The sequence below is a fragment of the Aspergillus homomorphus genome, assembly GCF_003184865.1.
Source record: "Aspergillus homomorphus CBS 101889 unplaced genomic scaffold BO97scaffold_16, whole genome shotgun sequence".
Classification (NCBI taxonomy): domain Eukaryota; kingdom Fungi; phylum Ascomycota; class Eurotiomycetes; order Eurotiales; family Aspergillaceae; genus Aspergillus; species Aspergillus homomorphus.
Genome location: NW_020291902.1, coordinates 567,090 through 581,359, shown reverse-complemented (window position 1 = coordinate 581,359; position 14,270 = coordinate 567,090). Strand labels below are relative to the sequence as shown.

At 52.8% G+C, this 14,270-nt stretch overlaps 4 protein-coding genes across 4 annotated transcripts; 1 reads left to right on the top strand and 3 right to left on the bottom strand.

The window, feature by feature from the left end:
* Positions 1–1,721: 1,721 nt before the first annotated feature.
* On the bottom strand, positions 1,722–3,270 carry BO97DRAFT_477780 (8-oxoguanine glycosylase OGG1; the record flags this gene model as incomplete). The annotated part of the gene is made up of 3 exons (XM_025700582.1): positions 3,167–3,270; positions 2,199–3,079; positions 1,722–2,131 (listed from the first exon to the last, which is right to left on the bottom strand). The coding sequence occupies exons 1-3, from the start codon at positions 3,259–3,261 to the stop codon at positions 1,722–1,724; spliced, it is 1,386 nt and encodes a 461-aa protein (XP_025551953.1). The 5' UTR covers positions 3,262–3,270.
* A 194-nt stretch (positions 3,271–3,464) lies between these two features.
* BO97DRAFT_389947 (splicing factor u2af large subunit) lies at positions 3,465–5,906 on the top strand. The gene is made up of 7 exons (XM_025693738.1): positions 3,465–3,677; positions 3,734–3,762; positions 3,826–4,417; positions 4,470–5,083; positions 5,132–5,393; positions 5,443–5,654; positions 5,708–5,906. The coding sequence occupies exons 1-7, from the start codon at positions 3,650–3,652 to the stop codon at positions 5,732–5,734; spliced, it is 1,764 nt and encodes a 587-aa protein (XP_025551952.1). The 5' UTR covers positions 3,465–3,649; the 3' UTR covers positions 5,735–5,906.
* Positions 5,907–8,504: 2,598 nt separating this feature from the next.
* Positions 8,505–10,231, bottom strand: gprM (the record flags this gene model as incomplete). The annotated part of the gene is made up of 5 exons (XM_025691740.1): positions 8,505–9,526; positions 9,580–9,718; positions 9,780–9,934; positions 9,999–10,094; positions 10,156–10,231. The coding sequence occupies 5 exons, from the start codon at positions 10,229–10,231 to the stop codon at positions 8,505–8,507; spliced, it is 1,488 nt and encodes a 495-aa protein (XP_025551951.1).
* A 3,193-nt stretch (positions 10,232–13,424) lies between these two features.
* On the bottom strand, positions 13,425–13,928 carry BO97DRAFT_55527 (uncharacterized protein). Its single transcript, XM_025700900.1, has one exon. The coding sequence runs from the start codon at positions 13,837–13,839 to the stop codon at positions 13,534–13,536; it is 306 nt and encodes a 101-aa protein (XP_025551950.1). The 5' UTR covers positions 13,840–13,928; the 3' UTR covers positions 13,425–13,533.
* Between the last annotated feature and the right edge of the window lie 342 nt (positions 13,929–14,270).

Genomic DNA, 14,270 nt, shown 5'->3' with positions numbered 1-14,270 from the left:
CCTACTATCTCAGATGATCAAGAATTGGTGGTCATTGACTCTGTTCTCCTCCATCGCCAAGCTTTTCCCCGGACGGAGCCCTCCAGCCAAGAGTCTCTCCACATTTTCTTGTTCTGCCATAGTTCCATGTCTTTCCCGAACTCTCGAGTCTGGCAGGCCATGACGTCTTCTCTCAGAATGCATCAAGCGCTCTTTGCTGACTGTTATCTTGTCTTAGACTGTGATCACCTTCTCAGCCGTTCATACCATTCACCCTGGCTACCAATGTTTTCTGATTCTCCCCAAGTTGTGTGTCAACGCGGGGTAACCGTGCGAGCGAACCCCTAGCAACATAAAGCTGCCTCACGACTGCCCAGTGCCCGGTGCGCGTCCACTGAAAGTCAACCACACTAAGGTTGAATCTTTTACTTTTTCCACTCCTGCTCTCCCCACGAGGTGTCCACTTTTGTTTTTTTCCGGTCATGTGGTGCCACGCGAGCCGGTCCTAACGCCGAACATTCCTACCCACTCACTCCTCCTTCCCGCCGAGTCCATGCAACATCACCTCCTTGTCCGACTGGCCAGCCGACTCACTAAGCCAGGAATGTCTCGCCTAGTTATAGAAGGTAATCCGCCAAGCCAGCCGGAGCGCACATTTGCTTGTCTTCTATGTGCTTTTCCAGATGGCCGTCGGGCTTAGGGAGCATCGGTACGGTATGTTTGCGTCGTGGGGTTGTCTGTCAAGATATAGGAGCGACTGCGAATTATTCTAATACCTAGCCTAAGCGTCTAGATAACCAGGTCGGGTAAGTGGTATCATGCCGTGAGTCTACAACCACTCTAACCGTCCAACGCGTCGGGAACCCTTTCCCGCTGAACTCTTTCCCCGCGCCAATTGCACATCCCTCGTGCTGCATTTTGAGTCACTGTCAATCAGCTCACTATTTCCGAATTCGGAGAGATCATTCTGCCCCTTCCCATCCAATCGACTCATGAATCGTCTCTCAGTGTGGAGTGAGGTTGCATTTGAGCTTCCTCGAGTGAGTTCGAGGGCTGAAAGGCTCCAATGGCTCAAATACTAATTCGGCAATTCTCGCTCTCCATGACTAGATCTCCACAATCTAGTTAGGAAGGACTTGCTCTTCATTCATAGTGATGAATAGCCACAAGGTTTGCTCTTTTCAAGGCAGGCTCAGTCCGGCTCGCTGCCAAGCCCTCGATTTGTTTTGTGGAAGCTTCAACTGCCAAGCAGGTGCTTGAAAGAATATGTGTTCTTGGCATGTGCTCGGCACCAGCAGCACATCCTTCGGACGATATCATGTAGAGGCGTGTAAAGAAGCAATATATACTCACTTTGGATAAAATTCAGAGTGACCGGAAGGGAGATCGTGAGCTCGAACGGTAAGTATTCTCAAGCCTAATACAAGCATTCTGAGAGAATAGTTCTCGAAGCGCTAAGCTCCGGATCCTATAAACCCTCTGGTGATTATCCTGACATGGTGGAGGCAGCGCGATGGTGCATGGCAATTGCGTCGAACTCGTTGGCTGGTAATCAGTCATGGTCCTCTATAGGTCATTCAAACGGCGCACAGAAAGCTACTTTTAAGGTGAAGGATTTACCATTCGTATGCCGTTGAGTGGGTTTCTATCAGGCTGTCTTCTATCACAATGAGAACTAAGCAATATTAACCAGAGACGCAAATATATACAAGAAAGTATAGTACAGGGGTTACCCAATCACCTCATCGTTTCCGGAGCCGCTTGGACATCCGCCTGGTTGTCGTAGTCTGCGATGCCTGCAGCACGGCTTTAGTGTCCGTGTCATTCTCGGCCTTGGCCTCGACATCGTCTTCGCTTGCCGACCTCTTCACGGGAATAGCTGTGGCCGTAGTAACCTCCGTCTTGACCTCAACTCCCTCGTCCGTGCGCTCCTCATCCTTCACCTCAACCTTGACGTCCACTTTAGAAGTAGTCGCCACCAACCGATCCGAGAACGTCCTCAGATTAGCCGTAAACAGGACACTCTGCGCCCAGCCGGCCTCCTTCCCCCAGAGCTTTCGGAAATGGTTCCCGACGGCATCGTACAGCACCTTGGTGAGCGACTTATGCGAGCCTTTGCCGAACTTATAGTCCCTCTGCGCGATCTGCCAGACTGTATGAGACTTTATCAGCACCGCCCCTTCAATTCAGTCCACAGACCTATTGAATGCAAGACTCACCATGCGTATCAACCGGCACGGCCTCCCCCCACCCCAGCCCCATCAAGCAAACACAATCCGCAACCTTCGGCCCGACGCCCTGCAACTCCAACAACTTCTCATGAGCAAGCCGATACCCCTCCCTCCCTTCCTCCCTCATCTCCTCCTCCACAGCACCACCACCATCACCACGACAACCCGCCCCCGAAACCTCCGGATTCCGCAACCCCTCCAACCACCCGACCTCCCGCTCCAGCGCCACCACCCGCGCCGTCTGAGCAATATACTTCGCCCGGTACCCGAAGCCCAGCTCACGCAGCGTGGCCTCGACGTCGTCCGCGACCAGCGCCTCCGGGCGAGGGAAGTCGTGGTACGCGCGGCCGTCGACGGAGGCGACGAACGGCCCGTACCGCAGACACAGCTTCTCGACCATCTGCGAGATGCGCGCGATGTTGTTGTTGCTGCTGCAGATGAAGCCCACCAGCGCTTCCCAGGCGTCCTGGCGCAGGATCCGGATCCCCGTGAACTGCGGCGCCTTCTTCCGGAAGTTCGCGTCGTGGCGTGACCAGCCTTCGTACAGCGCTGTGAGGTTGGCGGGGAGGTTGAAGTAGGCTGTTAGGAGGGGGAGGATGGGGTCTGCGTTCTTGTCATGGTTTTCGGCGGTGGTGAGGGTATCATTTTTGGTTGCTTGGGGTTTGGGTTTGGTATTTGGGGGGTGTTCGTGGGCTTGCGTGGGTGTGGCGTTTGGGGTTAAACGGGGAGGAGGGAGAGGTGGGATTGTTTTTGAGGAGTGCGGAGGGAGGTAGGTTCGATAGTAGAGGTGGGTTGGATCTTGCTTCAGGGAGAGAAGTCGGCCGTAGAGAACGCAGCGCCATTCATCGCTGTCGGGGACATTGTGCCATCTGTTGGAGAGTTCGATTTAGTATGCACTGTACATACAGTACATGGCTGAGCGGCGGAGGGGGAGAGCTTGGGGAAGAGTCTGGTACCGGAATGTTTGGCCGCAGCGCAAGGTGGTGTTGATGCACAGCTCACTCAGGCTCACAGGCAACTTGCGCCACTCAGAAAAATTACCCACTGTCATGATGGCAACAATTGGCCTAGTAGAGCATCATGTTAGTATTCACAGGCGCGCGTTTGCATGGAAGATTAATCGGTCCCAAGATACCGATTCTGCCGCTCTCTTGGGGTCCGATAAAGAAGGCGGTCCGGACCGCGCTAACCGTTTTGGCGCCGGGCGGCTGCTTGGTCGCCGACAGCGAGTTTTCCCTTCCAGCGACAGCTCTACCCACTCCTTCATCAGACGTCTTTGCTTCCATCTTGTCCGTGCGCTTGAGGTCGCACCTTTGAAAAACTCTCTTATTGATTAGGTCCCTCCTGAGCTTGCTCGCTGTCAAGCTATTTTGCGATCCACGGACGGGAAGAAAGGAGCGAAAAGGGAATTAATCAATCGATTTGCCAGAGTTGTCACAATGAACGGCGATACGTATTCTGCCAGACGTGAGTGCTCCCGAATCATCTAGCTTTGTTGGTCTCATTTTCTAACGTCTACAAAGCGGACGCGGGCCGCCCTAGGGATTACTACGTGAGTGTTTTTGAATGGACAATGGTTGTCATGTCCAGCTGCAGCTAACCGATCGATGTACAGCGCGAAGAGCGTCGCGAACGTGTTGTCGAGAGACCGGAAAGACCAGAGAGGGCGGACAGAGGTGATCGACCGGAGAGGGCAGAGAGGGGCGAACGAGGCGAGCGCGGAGACAGAAGACGGTCCAGATCGCCCCATTACAGCTCTCGGGGCGGTTCCCGACGCGAATTCGAGGCCGACTCGTACTCGTCGAGCCGGGACTACCGCGCCAGAGAGCGCGAGGATCGCTACTCCAGCCGCAGAGAAGACCGCGAATGGGATCGGGACCGAGGCGACCGCCGCCGCAGAGAATACGAAGACAGACCCTCTCGCCGCGAGAGGGACCGAGACCTGTTCGAAGACAGACCCCGACGGGAAGGAAGGGACAGGGAGCGTGAGCGCGGAGAACGCGCCGACCGTGGCGCTGACCGCGAGCGCGAGCGTGGAGCCGACAGAAAAGAGCGGAAGAGGAGTGCTTCGCCTCCACGGAAGAGGGAGCCTACACCCGATCTGACAGATGTTCTGTCGGTTCTGGATCGCAAGCGCCGCTTGACGCAGTGGGATATCAAGCCCCCGGGTTACGAGAATGTCACCGCCGAGCAGGCCAAGCTATCAGGTAAGAAGCACGGTTGTTGGTTTCATGACTGAGTCGAAACTCACGCATACAGGCATGTTCCCTCTCCCCGGTGCACCTCGCCAACAGCCCATGGACCCCAGCCGTCTCCAAGCCTTCATGAACCAGCCCGGTGGCAGCAACACCGAGACCTCCACTCTCAAGCCTGCCAACTCCCGTCAGTCGAAGCGCCTTTTCGTCTACAACCTGCCTCCCAATGTCAATGGGGAGGCGCTTCTGGCCTTCTTCAACCTCCAGCTCAATGGCCTTAACGTCGTCGAGAGTGTGGACCCTTGTATCTCGGCTCAGGTGTCTACCGACCGCTCCTATGCACTTCTTGAGTTCAAGACACCTGGCGACGCCACGGTTGCCCTTGCGTTCGACGGCATTACAATGGACGAGCACGAGGCCGCCGGAAATGGCGCTGCCAACGGTTCTCCACAAGGGCTGGAAGTGCGCCGACCCAAGGATTACATCGTTCCCAGCGGGGTTGAGCAGGAGTACCAGGAGGGAGTGTTGCTGAACGAGGTTCCTGATTCGCCCAACAAGATCTGTGTGTCGAACATCCCCAACTATATCCCCGAGGAGCCGGTCACCATGCTTCTCAAGTCGTTCGGCGAGCTCAAGTCTTTTGTTCTGGTCAAGGACAACTCCACAGAAGAGTCCAGGGTAAGTCTCTATGTGACTCCGTTGATCTCCGTTTCTGACTTTTTCCAGGGAATCGCGTTCTGCGAGTACGCCGATCCCTCTGCTACGAGCATTGCCGTTGAAGGGTTGAACGGGATGGAGTTGGGTGACAGGCACCTTAAGGTTGTGCGTGCCAGTATCGGAATGACCCAGGCCGCCGGTCTTGACATGGGCGTCAATGCGATGTCCATGTTTGCCAAGACGACGTCTCAGGACTTGGAGACCAGCCGTGTGTTGCAGCTGTTGAACATGGTGACTCCTGAGGAGCTCATCGATAGCGATGACTACGAAGGTTGGCTAGATTGCCCCTCGTTCAATTGTTTACTCACTAACTCTGCTAGAAATTTGCGACGACGTGCGCGAGGAGTGCTCGAAGTACGGACAAATCCTCGAGTTGAAGGTTCCTCGCCCCTCCGGCGGTAGCAGACAGTCCCCTGGCGTCGGCAAGATCTTCGTCAAGTTCGACTCGGTAGAGTCGGCCACGAATGCTTTGAAGGCGCTTGCGGGCAGGAAGTTCTCCGACCGGACCGTCGTGACGACGTATTTCTCCGAGGTGAGCACCTTCCCGATAAACCTTTCTGGATTTACTTTTGACACGTCATCTAGGAAAACTTCGATGTCAACGCTTGGTAGTTCCGATCAGTTCTGTATTGCGCTCCCAAAGTCTTCATGATGCTTAATTGATTCCAAGGCCTGTGCCCAGGGCCCGGGGCAGGCGATGCTCAATCTGTACTGGGGGGATTTATAATAGTGACTTTCAACCTAGTACTGGGTTACGATGTATCATAGCGAGAAACGATTACTTGGATGTGATTGTTGCTGTAGATTTGTAGATTGCTGGTGTATAATCTAGGGTCTGAGAAGGTTACCTGCCATCACAGGTCATGGTAATCGGCTCTGCAACCGGAATGTATCATAGACAGACTGAATCACAAGACTAGAGTATTCCATGCGCGATATTCGTGCTGTGACATCCATCTCGCACCTAAGTAACAAGGTAGCACCAAAGCCACAAGACATCCTGAATCAACACCAAAACTTCCCATTCAGAAATCAAACCCCTGTGAAGTCTACCCATAAACCGACGCGTCACCCAGCTAGCCGAAGCCGAAGCCACGCGTGCATGCCTGCTGCATCCTCCTCGGCAAGAGCCATCATACAACATCAACATCCTCCCACCGAAAGTAACAGCGACAGCGACAGCAACGTCCAAAAAAAACGTTAGAAGTATGCATTTACCTCAACCACAGGGACAAAGTAACCCTTTTTACAACCCGAATGCAAAGCCCACGACAAAGTCAACCCCATATAAACTGTACCGACCCTTCCAAATCACCCAGTAGCCTAAATATATTCCCAAAAGGTAGGTCGTTCCGCCGCCTTCTCACATAAACACTTTTGAAAATGAACCTTCGGCGAGCCTCGAACCTACGTCCTACACCTATGACTCAAGTATAGAAGTAGTATACAATTACCCGAGAAGTACCGCAAAACCACACCCAGGAGTCCATCCCCAGAACCAAAGCAGCGAGAGTGAGGGAGAAGTAAAGCCCACCTCACTCGCACGACACCTAAGCTCAAAAAAACCTAGCGCAGCACGAATGAATCCCCGGTAATCCCGTTCCCAAATTAAACACTTACTACCTAGTAGGCTAGGCTAGTGCCTACGGAAAAATGCCACGCGAGGATGAAACCTCCGTTTCGCGATCCCCTACCCCTCCGGAGAATAATCGGGAAGGTCCTTTAGGTCCGCCCGGACTCGCAAGAGGTATCTACTACCTATCTAGTCTAGGTGGCAAGAAGAAGAGATTAGACTAGATTGCCCTTGGGCTTGGGCTTGCTTGGCTGAAGTGGACTACTAGCCTAGGTTGGCTGGAATGGCGGGCAGGTGTGCGGCTTAGAATTGTCTAGGGTTGGGCTGGGCTGAGCTGGGCTTAGGTTGAGGGGAGGGGGAAATTAGATTGCGGATGGAGGGGACGGGGCGACGGGGGGAACGGGGGGAATACGGGTTGGGCGTGGAGATTATTCTGGTCTGGTCTGTCTGGTTTTCCCATTTTGGGTAAGGATGTGGAAGCTGAAGGGTTGAGGTAGAAGGTTTACTTATGATGGGATTCTTATGGGTCGTGATTATAGCGGGCTCTGGTGATGGGTGCTGAGTTTGATAAATTACCTATCATGTAGGAGTGAGTGTTGTGTTGCAGAGGGGTATAAGGACATATCTATTACTTCTAACCAGATACAATCACTTACATCATAGATCAATTGACTATGCTATTCCATGATTTATCCAGCGCAATCCATGAATTGCAATTGCAATATACCTCTGCTGCAGTTTTCAAGTAATGCCTCGGCTGCGAACAGCACCATCCATACCCCAGACAGCCTAGAACAAGAAACATCAAAACTAGAACACCAAAGACCCCATCCTCTTCCCAAATCCCCATCGGAGAACCCCACACCCCTCAAACCGTAGTAAACACTACTCCGTACTATTCCATGAAAACCCAAAGCAAACAAACAACACCAGAAAGTTAATGCACGCATGCTAAAACACCGCACCCTGCACTTCCACCTGCAACGGTCGTACCACACTACGAATACGTACAGGGGTCTAGAACTCTAACCGGGCAGTTCACCGGAGATTCTACCACCAAGGACCAAGGGGAAAACCAATCAAGGCCAAGCATAGTAAGCGATTCTACCACTGAGGACCAAGGGAAAAGAGAGCCAAGCATGGGAAGCGATTCCTGCAACGCGGAGTGAGAACCCCCATTCTCGTCTCGCACCCGAGAATCTCCTCGCACCATTAATTAAAGTTTGGGGGTTTTCTTTGCTGAGGGAAAGAAAGCGAGATTTTGTATGTATGTACGTAGCTAATTAGAAGGAAGGATTCCGGGGCTGGTCGAAGTCTGAGTGCTGCTGTCAGCACTGTTTTAGCTTGCAGCGTCTCCGGCGTGCTTGGCTGGCTGGCTGGCTCGCTTATTTCGGCGGCCGTCGGACGGAGGAAGAATTGGAAGAGCAGGTCTCCTTCCGTCGAATTGTTTAAGGTGGAATGATGTACTGTACCGATGATGTTCAACTAAAAGAAATGAAAGGGATTTGAAGGTATGATGTTCTCATATAGTGATGCAGATACATTCAAAATGATAAAATCAGAACAATAACCAGGGTATAAGTACAGTCGTGAACATAAAACATATGCAAGTTCTCATACAGTGTACACCAACACTTGTTTTCCCTTTTGGTCGTCGCGAGACACTCCGTGTAAAAATCCGAAACATAAATCAAAAAGATGGAAAAGCGAAGAAAGACCGTCCTGGAAAATGCCCCATGCCCATGCTCCATGCTCCATGCTCCATGCCCGTTGCTCCAATGCTCAAACCCCACCGAACCCAGATTAACGTCATTGCGATCCGTCACGTGGGTGCCCTGGCGCAAAGGTCGCTTGGGGATCCCACTCGCGGCCATGTCCCTGCGACGCACTGGGCGGGCGTGGCGATGAGAAACTCATCGTGGGGCTCACGTAGCGCGCCTCGCGGCCATAGCTGTCGGTATCGGGGCTGCGGGCGCCGGACGTCCGAGCGGGACTGGGCGATCGGATCACAGGCTCGGGGGTCTTGAAGGGCGGCGCGCCGGAGCTGTCGAGCATCTCGTAGGCGCGCGAGTCCGGCGTGCGGCGTGCGTCTGCCGAGACGAACTCGTTGGGGCGGGTGTATTTCGTCCTGAAGAGGTCGGACCAGCCCAGGAACATCGAGGGGCGCGCAAAGAGAATGAAGTTCCAGAAGCCGACCAACGACAGCAGGACGATGACGGCTAAAAGAGTGGCCTGATTGGGGATCACGCCCTCCAGCTTAGAGAAGCACTTTTGCTTGTCGCCCTCCGTGGCGACCAGACACCCCACCCATGGAAGAGTCAATTCGACGTTGGCGGGCGTCACGGCCAGTTTGTTGTCCATCTTGATAAAGACCACGGCGAAGAAGATCACGTTTCCGATGATGATCAGGTTCAGAGTGATGCTTCGCCATTGGAGCTGGATGACGCGGCGGATGCGGCGGTAGGCCTGGCGCGCGGTCATGGTGCGCACGCTGGACGAGTACGACGGGAGGCCCGAGCTGTTGGTCGTGGGGTTCTTGTCGAAGATCGATTTGACGTAGACGTGAATGCAGTACAGCATTGTGCCCAGCTGCAGGACCAGAGCCGCCGCCGCAAACGCCACCACTGGGGCCCAGTAAACCCGGTTGCTGTTGTGCACATTGATATGGCACGTCCCACCGAATCGGTAGGACACCCCCGTCAAGCACAGCATGACCGTCAATCCAATGATCGGAATGCCCCAGCCGAAAACGAAGGCGCCCCACATGAATTTCGTCCCCAGCATCACCTCCCAACATACTTGCAGGTGGAAAGCCAACGTACGGATAAAGCCTGAGCGACTCAGTCAGTTCATAGCAGACAACAATAAACCGCGACGAACATACTCCACGTTACAGCTACCCAGCCTCCAAACAAGAGTAACGAACCGGTAAAGGCGCACGCAATGTCCGAGTACATATCGTTAGGTGTGATCTGGTTATGACATTGCTGGGGATTGATCCCGAGCGGGATGATGAAGGCGATCTGTAGAGATGGGGGTCAATCGTCCCGTTTCCGTAACTGCTCGCGTGCATTGCGCTCTCACCTCGATGCAGCAGATTCCCAGTGTGAAGCAGATGCTCAGATAATGCCGATTCGTCAACTTGGCAGGAAGTACCGCGTACGATACCAGGAGGAAGATACAAAGAGGCAGGATTGCGACCCCGATCCAGCCGGCGGCCTGGGTTTTGTTGATCAGATCTACAGAGACCGTCCGTCTGCGATCAGCCATTGATTCCTCAAAAACCCAATGCGAAAAGCATACCGTCACCATATGTCCATGAAGCTAACGGGCACGGCAGGCAGCAAGAAACCTTGCCCTGCGGCGTTGTTATTGTTTCACAGTAACGTCCGTCGATGACTGGGTGGAAGCATAACATCAGAGCGCCGCACACAGCAGAATTGACCATAGAATTACATACAGCCGCCGGTAGACGGGAAGAATGACTCCTGATAGAAGGGTGTCGGACATAATCCGTGCAATGCTGAATTGTTCATGATGTGCGTATGGCTGAATGTCAAGTATACTCGTCAATTTCAATGGCAGGCGATTGCGGTGGCGAGACTGTCATGTCCTCAGAATGGGCGAAAATGAGGAGGGTTGCCAGCAACTCCGGACGTGACACCTCCCTGTAAGAGATACACGGCCGTGGTTCCACGGAGAAGGAATGAACAATTATAAGGCTCGAGTTACTGCCTGTGGACGCAGGGCAGGCCGGAAAAGAGCAGGTGGGAGCGAACGGACATGGGGGGGAGGGGGGAAGGAGGGGAAAGACGATCAGATATACTACCACCATCGATAATCGATGTGCATTGGGAGACTACCTAGAGTATGGGACCGTCCCGGGGTGCCACTCTAGGATCCAGAGATTCGGTTGGGGCACACTCTCTTGGACCTCATCTGGGTTACATGAGTGCTTCTGAAAAGGGTCCGTGTGGAATTCCCACTTTTCACAGATTTCCCTCATTGCGCCGAGCTTAACCTCAGGGGCACGATGGATGGTGGAGCCGGTGCAATGCAATGCACCGACAGGCTTGATGAGACGACGCCATCGAAGAAGTAAAGTTCCACGCTCCGTCGGGGTTTTCCAATTGACTGGGAGAAGGTGCATCATTATTGCTGGAAAGTATTAGGCGAAGAAGGAATCAGTCTAGCCATTCAGTATCGATAGGGCAAACTCAGAGCGGGGAAGGAGGCACAGTACAATCAGTATGTAATATGCCCTGGCATTGAGGCTGGACGTTTGTGAGTCGAAGCCTGGAGGGGGGAAAACGATGTTGTCGGAAAGCCCTAACCCGTTCAGGTAAATTTACCTGCATGAATAGAGACCCTTTCTATGCCATCATTGGACAGGCCAAGTATCGACTGAAGTCTACAGACCCACTGACACCCAAGGATCGGGATTCTGCTTACTTACAGAGAACGTGGGCTGTACTGTCAATAAAATACACATGGCTGCTAGCGAGTTTCAAGCCGTGCGTGAGAACTTGAACCATTCCAGGTTGTTCACTCCATTTTTCGGTCTCTTCCCTAAACGAGCCCTGCAACTCCGTAGTGGCAAGTAGTGTGACAAGCAGCCTTGTTCACTATTTTCATCACCATCTGATTCAGCTAGATCAAGTAACTTAGTTGAGGGCGGACTCTACCCGGTTCCATCTATCCAACCATCCAAAGGTGAGTTTCTCGCTACGGTTCCCAAACCAAAGAATGGTAGCCGACATGAGCAGGTCCGGGCACCAGGCCAGACAGACAGGCAGATAGACATTTGTGCGACTCAGTTGCCTCCGGCTAACCAGGTAAGTGACTAAGACCGACCGCGTACCTTACAGGCCTCGTGTGTCGGCACTGGCAGGGGTTGTCAGCGTTGCAGCATGGCGATAAACTTTGACCTGGAGGAAGACTATCCCTGGACAGGCAGCCTTCCCTGACGCTAACGCAACCAAGACTGCCTTCCTGCTCTTTCCTTTCCCATGATAGGAGGGGCTGATCAGCAATCCTAGTCGGGTTGTCGGTCGCTCTTGAGTTTGGCCGTCTTTGCCTGACTTTTGACTTTGCCCCTGTGCATTCTAACTCTAAACAGATGGTGGCCGCTGTCAGGTTACAGCATACTGTACTCTTACTCGTAGATAGCACGACTACTGTACATCTCGTGTGGTGTCGGCCATCCGCTCATGTAATACAGCAAATACCCAGCAATCGATGTTCTTGCTTGACAAAAGCTGACTGTGTAATGTCCGGGAATTTTCCCTGAGGCATTGAAGGTCTCTTTCGATGTAGCTAGTAGAGCCACTTACATTCTTCGACGGGAAACCAGAACAAGTAGAGTAAGAGGCGTAACGCTAGCCTGGATCCATCCCTCTTGCACGCCTCAATAAGCAAGACTAAAATTAATGACAATAATGGCTCTATGCTCGCTAGCGGCCTAGTGCCGACCTCCCCCATTGTGGAATCTAGATCTTTCCCCATCACAATGTGCATTGACCATTGCTGACAAGGCTCTCGCGTACGACTCTGCAGCTGCGCACCTTTCTCTCAACGATTGACCCCTCCTACGTAATCGCCTCAAGGCACTTCTCGTGAAAATGGAGCCATACGGTCGCAGGTACAAGACATGGAATGCATGCTGACTGTAGTCGTTGGAGTGTAGCCTGGATATCGCCCGTTGAGCCGCCCTTCTCGGTACTCGCCGCGTCTATACCTGCCGCGCGCCGCTGATCGACACTGAACTCGGTGCCAGTTTCCACGGAACCAACCTTCATCCTCGACAAGCTCACACCTGAACCTAGTCTCGAGTTTTTCTCTTCGCTCCGACAACCGGAAGAGGTCAGCACTGGCATTTTAGCTCAGACGAGCTTTTGCGTGATTGAGTATTGATTGACAGAGCCCGTGTCGGTTTAGGTGCAGAGAGTGGATGCGAATAGTTGGCGATCATCTTCAGGTGTTGAGAAACCGGTAGATAGATCGTGGCCCTACGAATGATGGGTTTTTGAGTTCCCTGCCGAAGCTGGAGAAGACAAACTCATCAACCTTATTGCTTAGTAGTGCTGTCGACGACCCTTTTTGTTTTTTTTCGCTCGCGGTTTCATAGCGTGTCACTCTGCTTCCTCGTGCGGTGGTGGTTCGTCACGGTCGATTTTCTCTCCCCCTTGCCAGTCCCCGGGGTTCTTGGTTGGGGGATCTTGCGACAATGGGTTCACGCATCATGTAATAGTCACCACACTATACCTACTAGAGCACGTCCGGCTTGAGACCTGACACGCAGACTGTCGCAGTCCTTAAGCACGTGGGGACCTACTACTATAATTGGCGACAGCATCAGCAGATAGATGGCAGCTTGCTTCGGAGTTCTCGGAGAGGAAGAAGTGAGTGACTAGGTCAAAACTGCACAGCACTGACTGACCACGTTCCCTCGCCAAATTCCACATCCACATCCACCTTCAATTTCCCTCCCGTGTAGTTAAGGTTAAGAACATGTCCACCATTCTTCGCCAGCCGAGCAGAACCAGCCAGAAGTGTCGTCATTCCGGACAACGCATGGATCTTTCCGTTCGGTTGTGGACGGCGGTACACCCTAGACGCCATTGACGCCCGTTCGTGGAAGTTTCCATCGAAGTCCGGAATTGAGGTTGATCGGTTATCCTTGTCGGCTGCGCCTGATCTTCTCTACTCCCTTCCCCCTTTTCCTTTCCAAAAAATCGCATGCATTGTCAATTTACGTCGCCCACCACGCGCTCTCCTTGGAACACAGAATGAACTAGTTTCTTGCTGGCGATATGCACAGCGCGCAGCCCCTAGTAGGCTAGTATACGGAGTGGCAGACGCTAACAGGATCTGCAACAACCAGAAAAGACAAGACCTTTAAAATAAAGACGATCGCCATCCTTGAAAGCAAACTATGCGGCCACTGCAGTAGTCTGTGGCAATGACATCGCTGCTGATGCGCTGGACGCGCTAGGCGAGGCAAATCCTGTAGTAATGATAATAGCAGTGTGCAAGTTGCGCAAGGCCAAACAAAAGGTTTGTTTTTCGAGGCCTTGGACTCTCTACCAGGGACAATTCCTCGTATTCTGAAATCCTTATTGTGGACAAACTTCTTACTGAGCATTTCATGCCTGGTCTTAAACCAAATGGTTCATCATCGACCCGAAAGGGTGCAAAGGGACGCAAATTAATGCCAGTATCTCTGGTAAATTTCGGGTGGAGGTTAAGAACCATAACACCTAGACCAGGTACAGGGTATATGATATATTGGAAGGATTCCTTTTCTTCTTTTCACACTCTGCTTACCCTTCATTTATTATTCGTGTCTTACGGAGCCAATAAATGTCAATCAATAGATTGGCGGACAGAAATAAGAATACGCGGGGGGCAAAAGTGCATTTTCCGACGATGACCGGCCGCGAGGCATTTCTTGCCATCATCGAGTCCCATCCCCCTGTGCTCGTTTGCGACTCTTCCCCGGTTCCAAGTTGGTATCTTCTGTTCTCAATTGGCCACATGATCCTCTGGAAGGGATTGCGTGCCCCAATGCCCGTC